This window comes from Brachypodium distachyon, chromosome 1 (assembly GCF_000005505.3).
Source record: "Brachypodium distachyon strain Bd21 chromosome 1, Brachypodium_distachyon_v3.0, whole genome shotgun sequence".
Lineage (NCBI taxonomy): Eukaryota > Viridiplantae > Streptophyta > Magnoliopsida > Poales > Poaceae > Brachypodium > Brachypodium distachyon.
In genome coordinates this window covers 70,062,550-70,070,524 of record NC_016131.3, presented here as the reverse complement: position 1 = coordinate 70,070,524, position 7,975 = coordinate 70,062,550, and the positions used below count along the sequence as shown (strand labels likewise).

At 47.1% G+C, this 7,975-nt stretch overlaps 1 protein-coding gene across 1 annotated transcript; it reads left to right on the top strand.

Annotated features, from left to right (window-relative positions):
* Nucleotides 1–5,865: 5,865 nt before the first annotated feature.
* On the top strand, nt 5,866–7,761 carry LOC100845155 (transcription factor bHLH94). Its single transcript, XM_003561915.3, has 3 exons — nt 5,866–6,490; nt 6,720–7,154; nt 7,316–7,761. Exons 1-3 carry the CDS (start codon nt 5,963–5,965, stop codon nt 7,418–7,420), a joined length of 1,068 nt encoding a protein of 355 aa, XP_003561963.1. The 5' UTR covers nt 5,866–5,962; the 3' UTR covers nt 7,421–7,761.
* Nucleotides 7,762–7,975: the final 214 nt, after the last annotated feature.

Genomic DNA, 7,975 nt, shown 5'->3' with positions numbered 1-7,975 from the left:
CTGTCCGGCCACCCGTGTCATCTGGCTTGGCGTCGCGCAGTGGGCAAACTGCTCAAGCGCGGCCATTATTTCCCTCGAGGAGCCTTCGTCCGTCGCGGAGTTCTGAGATCATATGATCCTTGCCTCCCCGGCAGCTCATCGGAGGGGAATGTGCTCGCTTTTCATTCTCGTCTGCTGGTCTATTTGGCGCGAGAGGAACGCCGGAATTTTTAGTGACAAAGCTACTTCTCCTACGCAAATCGTATGTTTCATCAAGGACGCGGGAATGGGCCTCTGCCCGCGCTAAACCACCTCGAGGTTTTCTCCTTGTTTTTCGTTTAGGACTTCTTGCCCTTAGTTTTCAGTTCCTCTCTCTTTTTCTCCTTGCCCCTGAGCACTAATTGCTGGATCTTTCAAAAAATGCCCTAGCGGTAGCGTGTACGAGGATGGTTCATGCGCCCAAGCTGTATGGCCGGGTAATGCGCCTCCCTTCCGTCCGAGTGGACTAGTACTTAAACATTCGCGTGCGTAAGAAGAGAAGAAAAGTGGTCCTGATCAATCTTCCCAGTACTAGTGAAACATTTGTGTAAGGCTGTGGCCCTGATCAATCTACCAGTAGTATTATTTGCTTTGTCGGAATCCTCACGGGGATCAAAGATTCTACTATGTGCTTAATGAAAGGAAAATTTCTTATATGTATTGTAAATGCTAAAAGAGAATGTCTCAGGTGAAAATTTCAAAACTTTAGTCTTAGCCATTAGATCCTAAATAAATCAATCATTTAAGCGGCAAAACTACTCTCGAAAGGCCTCCTTTCAGTGGCTGATCTCATCCCGAATCAGGAAGGCCACCATATTCGTGTTGGAGCAAATGTTCTCGAAGATTCTGAGATTTCTCTCTTTTAGTTTTGGAGATATATAATTGGGATGCTACTTGACTATATCTGTATATGTTCGTAGCATATATTTCATTCGTGACTTGAATGATTAGATCGAACGGTGGGGGGCTTCTTGTGGCTTGGATGATTAGATCGATCTTTTTTTTCAAGTGTGGATACTTGTATTGGAATGTACGTGTGGGTTTTCCATTTAGCTCAATGAGAGGCGGCCCACTAACCGGGTTTCGAGTTTTCTATGTGAGGAAGGCTGAATTAACAAAGTGGTCACTAACTTTTTTACATGAATAATGACCCCTAGGACATACAGCGTAGTTAGCATGGAGATGTGGTTTCCAGTCGTGTAAATTTTCCCACTTCCTTTCTGAGTAGCTATAGCGTAGGTGGAGCGCATCCAACCCGATATTGCATATGCTTTTTTCATGCGCACATGGATGTTGCTAGGATCGGTTGTGCTCCTTAGGATCCAGCCCGTGCACGGCTGTTCAGGAGAGCAGGCCTTTCAAACCACGTCCCTAAATGCACCAGGTGAGGGCCGATAAGGTTTATGGAGAGCATCCTCAGCTCACACGATTGCTTGCAACCGATCGAATACTTCCTTGGTGTCCTCTCCATCACCACAGGCAACAAACACCAGGCAACAAACACCGACGAGGCCAATGGCAACCTCGTCGGCCCGGTTGCATCTGTGGCAACCAAATACTTCTACGAATACATATCCTTTTGTTAGAGTCGAGTTTTAGTTTTATCGTTTGAGACAGCCTATTACTCTATAATATGTCGCATATTATGTTTGCATATGATGATTTGTTTAGTAACATTCCAGGATTTTCTGGATAAATTTTTATAAAAATGACTATTTCAAGAATTTAAATATTCCATGTCATAAATGCCCTTGGCACACGTTGCAACTTAGTGACACAATTTATTTAATTTTTAGTTGTTTGCCACAACACAGCCGTAATATAAAGTACATGAATATTAGGTTGGTTCAGAACTTCAAGTATATTTACTATGTAAGTGGACATACTTTTTGCAAGAATCATGTCAATCTGGGGAGTTGGCATAACAATATAGCAGCTAGAGCCTAGGGTTGTCCTGATAAAGGGTTATAGGAAGAATCTCTACAATGAGCTTGTACGGCGAACCATTTTCTTCTGACAAGTTGCAATAAACTTGAGGTAAATCCAAAGGTTCCAGTATACCTCAGGACCGGCACAAACACGAAGCACACCAAATCCATTTTTTAAGGTGCATAGTACCTCAGCCGCGTACGACACTGAGCGGAAGACGGCAGAGGTTACCAATACTTCCAGGATTTGCAGTCCACACTTGCAAAACTGCCATTACATCAAATTTGACCCCGTCACGAGATCTCCGAGATTTCAGACGGATTAATCTAGTTTGTTTGCACATATCGTGCTACCTCTGCTAATGCATGAGCGCCGGTCTACGGTTTTCGTCCGTGAAATGGGCGAAATAATTGGAGTATCGTCCTGCTATGTAGGATGGAGATAATATAGCCAACTTTTAACTAAGAGTCGCACACTATAGGAATACCATATTCGGTCATCAACTCTTCGACCACTTCATAACATGAAGAGTTGATATAATGAAATTATAAACCAAGTCATGCAGTAGAATGCCTTTTTTTTTTACGAAACGGCGCGGCGTGCCCTTCATTAATCAAAGCAGATCAAGGAGAGTCTAACCCAGGAGTACAAACACATTTTTACAGACAAAAAGAAAGAACACTAAATAGCTAACAAAAACGCTAGCAAAGGACTCACGGAACATCATCCGAGAATACCTTTTTGAGCTGGGTTCATACTAAGAGTTAACATTAAATGCATGTGACGTATCACAAAGGCTTAACTTGGACACTAATAATATACCACATATATTATTAAAGTACATTGAACATTAACACGATTTGTTACTCACATTAGCAAATGGTTATATAAAAATGAGCTTTTTTGGAAGACGAAACCCACTTGCATGCTCTGCACTGTTTACCCATGTGACAGCTTCTAATTTTGCCCGAGCAAATAATGAGCGAGGTTAAGCTCCGAGGAACAGTTAAGGTTTACGCTGAAACCCCAGTAATCAGTAGCGTTTAGGAACTTGCAAATTGCGTCCATATTTGTCAACATCGGGAAGAATTAGGCTTCAACTGAAATGAGTCTGTCGGTGCCACAAAAAGCAAAGCGAAAATTCAGAAAGATTTTCCCTCTGATGATCCTACAGTTCCGTCGAAGTGTATTAACGGGAGATAAATAAGATAAGCATTTCAGTCCTTGATCTGTGCAGATTCTCCAAACGCAAGCATCTCGAAAGGACACCACACCACTTGTATCAGAGAAAGAAAATATATAGTACATGTCCTTTTCCAGAACTATAATAGACGCAGCATTTGCCACTGCATCCAATTTATTAACCCTGGCCTCACTAGGTTCCAGGCGTGTGATTGCAGACAAGCTAATAGGGAGCTTACACTTGTAATTCACCAGTAGTCCTGTGCGACACCTGAGGAACAAAACAAGTGCGCTTGGCCAATCTTGTGTCCCCTGCCGCTGGTTTCATTGGCTCGTGGGAAATATTTTTGAGAGCGGTTTCAGGTCCCCTTTTGGACAGTATCTAACGTGGGCGCATCGAGCAATAGTTTAGAAATCTCAAGAAGCGCTTGGTACGGTCTTATTCTCCACCATGTGTGATAAACAGTACCTGGAGTTGTCGTTCCTAGGCTGATCAAAGTGTTAAGATAGCCTGATTAAATTGTTAAGGTAGCTTTTGTCAGATTATGTGCTGTCTTTCTAGCTACTATATTGCAGGTATGAGTACATGTTAGAATTGTGTATACAGCTGCAAGCTAAGAGTTTTCAGTAGTATAAGGGCTATGGGATCACAGAAATCCAAAAAGACAAGAACGGGTAAAATGTTGAATGCTACAGAAATAAGAAAAACACATTTAGGAATTAGTTGAAAGAGTTGCTTGCATGCTACGCTTGGAAAAAAAATTATAAAACAAAAACATTTCGGCCGGCTAGCCCCAAAATGGAATAGATCGATATAAAATTGACACCGGGATTCTTTTGTCGCCTAGAGAGAACATTTTGCGTTTTTGTTTGGCAGGAAAACGTCTAGAGAGAGCCCTTATGCATGCATCTTTCGCTTTCCTTCTCTTGTTGCTGACACGGCGGCGGGTTTTGTTCATGTTCCATCATTTTTCTTTGGGGCGAAAACGTAGAACAGTACAGAACGTTGTATATATGTAATGGCACAAGTAGCCGACCCACCCTTGTGTGGCTAACACCTCACTACTGAGATTAAATCATTGATTAGTACTTGGTGATAACGTCGAGTCATTAATAGTGGTGGTTTCAGACCGCTGGAAATATGCCAAGAAAAGAAAATTGCCATGGTGTTTGGTTCCGTTCAGATTGCACTTGCGCTCCTAGAAAAAGAGACTAACATTAAAACTGCTAACATTAAAATGGACATTAAAATTGCCATGGTGTCTCATCTCCCATGGTGTTAGCCTTCATCTCATCTCTCTTTTTCTAGGAGCACATCTTTTGAATTACTCCACATCACTTCCTGTAGGGCCAAGCGACTAACATTAAAATTGCAGTTTCCTTTCGATAAATGCAATCCCTCAATGCACAATTTTAGGGTAAATAATATACGCCCTCCGATCCATATTACTTGTCTCAAATTTGTCCAAATACGGATGTATATATGTTTAAAAAGCGTCTAGATAACATGTAATATTTCGACAAGTAATATAAATTGGAGGGAGTACATGATATCGTTTTACAGAAATTAGCTACTTCTATGCTTTTGAATTAAAGGAGTGAGTACAAATTACATGAACGAAAGTAGGACATGCTTAAATATTATTTTTTATTTACAAAAAGAGATAAATTTCATCTTTTGGCGGATATATACTTCTTGTATCTCAGGAGGCACAGATGCTGGTGATGTACGCTGCACAGATCAGCACAACACAATTAAGTTTATTGGCAGAGGGCAGGCAGTGGAAAATCACGAGGTCTCAAGGAAGTAAAAAGGTCACGCGAGCTACAGTACGTAGGTTTTTTAGGGGTCCAGTGGGCAGTAGGACTGTCGTACAAGAAGCCAAGGAGGTGTGTTTGCTGAATGGTTAGATCACAGCACATTCTGAACAGTGCGAATTTTCACATGACCGCACTAGCAAGCTACACATACATGCACCAAAACTTTTCCATCCTATAGAGGCCGCTAGCTAGCTCCTAATTCAGCTAATACGTACTGCACGCAGCTCGGTGGATCGACCGGATGCGCCGCGGATGAACTTTTACTATCCATCATAATAGAGAGAATCAGTACTGAAACTGTACTATAACGCCGCATCATCTCAAGTTGTTTAACCGCAAATTCTGGACAGGCTATAGGTGGACATGAACAGTACGTATACGTACGAACTATTGCTGCTAGGGCTAGAGGTGCGTGTGCAAAGCTGGCGCGGCATGTTACCCGAGTCACCCATATGCATGCATGCATCTCTCGATCTGCGCATGCAGGGCGCACTCGGTTGATATTGACCAGCTCCAAAAACACACCACCAAACCTGAAGAAAACCGAAGCCGTACACGTACTGCCTCGCATTTTCTAATTATGCAACTGGCTACGGGGAACAGAACACAAGCGGAACCTGTGGATCTCCGATGTTGCCGTTCGCCAATTGGCCGAGCCGGTGGTGCCACTTTTGGGGCAAAAGCCGTTGGGCGCCGCGCGCCTCCGTTAAAATTCCCCTCCTCAAAGTTCCCTGTTTCAGCCCACAGCGCCATGTCACCACGGTCGCCGCTTGTGTGTGCGTGTATGGTCCCACCCTCTCTCGGGCCGCCGCGCTTACGTGTCCCTGGTCCCACTCACGGCCCAGCCCGGCCTGCTTCCTCCTGCTATAAAACCCGGCCTCGCCTCCTCCCTGGCCTCCTCACACGCCGGCTAGTACTTCGTGTCGCGTACTTGACCGATCCTGTCCGGCCGTGTGAGAAGAGAAGTGCCACCTATCAGATTTCTGTCGCCCGTCGCAGACAGGGGCTGCTCATGGCGCTGGAGGCCGTGGTGTTCGCGCAACAAGACGCCCATGGCCATCATCTCGGCTACGGCGGGGCGCCGCCGGGCAGCAGCTGGGAGTCGTCGTCAGCGGCGCCGGCCTCCTACACGCTCGCGCCATGGTGCGACGACGACGGGCTAGCACAAGCAGGCGCCGGGAGCAGCGGCAGCGGCGGCCTCAGCGATATCTTCGAGGACTGGGATAATCACCACCGGCTGGCTGCCGCCGCCTCCGTGGAGGATCAGTTCGAGGCGGGCTCCAAGGATCAGTACCAGTCCTCGGACGCTTATTCCACGGAGGGCAATAAGGGCAAGGCGCCGGCCCAAGATCAGCCCGCGGTGGTAGCAGGGGCCGCAGCCGGGAGGAGGAAGCGGAGGCGCGCCAAGGTCGTGAAGAACAAGGAGGAGGTGGAGTGCCAGCGGCGGACGCACATTGCCGTCGAGCGCAACCGCCGCCGCCAGATGAACGACTACCTCGCCGGGCTCCGCTCCCTCATGCCGCCCTCCTACGCTCAAAGGGTACTTTACTAGACGCACTGCCACAATCCCTTGCAATCTTGCATGATCGAGATCGATCTCCTTTTCTACGATTTAATCCATTATTAGCATCTCAAGCTCACCCGTTGTGTTAAATTAATCACAAATTAGTATTAGTATACTCCATTAAGTATACATCTGTCACCAATACGATGAGTTCATATATATACCAGGTGCTCTTGTGTTGATTCTTCCGCGTTTGGTTAATTAGGGTGACCAAGCGTCCATCGTTGGGGGCGCAATCAACTACGTGAAGGAGCTGGAGCAGCTCCTCCAATCGCTCGAGGTCCAAAAGAGCGTCAGGAGTAGCCGCGACGGCAGCCGCAGCACGGACCCCGGCGGCCGATCCCCTTTCGCAGGCTTCTTCACTTTCCCACAGTACTCCACCATCGCCTCGTCGGCTCACTGCAGCCCCGACAGCTCCGGCGTCAGCAACGCGTGCCACAACGTCGTGAAGCCCGAGGCGGGCGTGGCCGACATCGAGGTGACTATGGCGGAAGGGCACGCGAGCCTCAAGGTGCTCGTCCGGCGGCTGCCGAGGCAGCTCCTGAAGCTCGTCGCCGGGCTGCAGCAGCTGCGCGTCCCGGCGCTCCACCTCAACGTCACCACCCTCGACACCATGGCCTTGTACTCCTTCAGCCTCAAGGTAACAAACTACTGCCTCTGATGGAGACAAATCTATATCGATCGAGAAATAAGAGAGCGCCATTGATGGCACGTCGACGACTAGTTCCGTTTTCCATTTCTATATAACCACGGCACCGAACCGGTGGTGATATGCATCGATCGTTTTCGTTTGGATGGTAGGTGGAGGATGGTTCCAAGCTGGGTTCTGTGGAAGATATTGCCGCCGCTGTGCATGAGATACTGGCGAGGGTACAGCGGGAGGAAGAGGAGGAAGCTCAGGCTTAATTAGGTTCAAGCCAGCTGATGGAGCTGATGATGCACGCCACCAAGGAGACCATATCGTGCTTGCATGTGACTCACCCCCACTGCACCTGCACCAGCTGGGACTGCATGCGGTGTACCTGCAGGAAATGGAATCCAGCATCGTCCTGCTGCCGCTAGCTTTGTACGTGAATGTGTGATTGTGCCCTGCGGGCCGCATGCAACTCAATCTTGCACTGCAGGGCGAGAAACATATCAGAACTATGCACTGCGCTGATCACTTTCTTTTTCGTGGATTTCACGGATTCGCTTTTACACGCGCATGTCTCGATGGAATTCAGTCATTCACACATGGTTGTTGTTAATTTCACCGTCGTGGTACGGTTTGTCGAGAGATGAACAGCGATCGATCGAGCCAGCAGGTAGGCATATAGGGAGAATATGATTGCCCCATGATGTGATGAGTTCGTTCCCCTTTTATCTTTTGGGTACTAGCTAGTACGACGTACTCCTCGGTTCTGCGCGGCTGTGGGGGCGTAGGCGAATTAATAAATAATGTTGTGCAGAGAAATGTGCGTT

Coding starts and splice junctions, on each gene's coding strand:
- LOC100845155 (XM_003561915.3), top strand. CDS start 5,963: ATGGCGCTGGAGGCCGTGGTGTTCGCGCAACAAGACGCCCATGGCCAT. Junction 6,491..6,719: donor CGCCCTCCTACGCTCAAAGG/GTACTTTACTAG, acceptor TTGGTTAATTAG/GGTGACCAAGCGTCCATCGT. Junction 7,155..7,315: donor TGTACTCCTTCAGCCTCAAG/GTAACAAACTAC, acceptor TTTGGATGGTAG/GTGGAGGATGGTTCCAAGCT.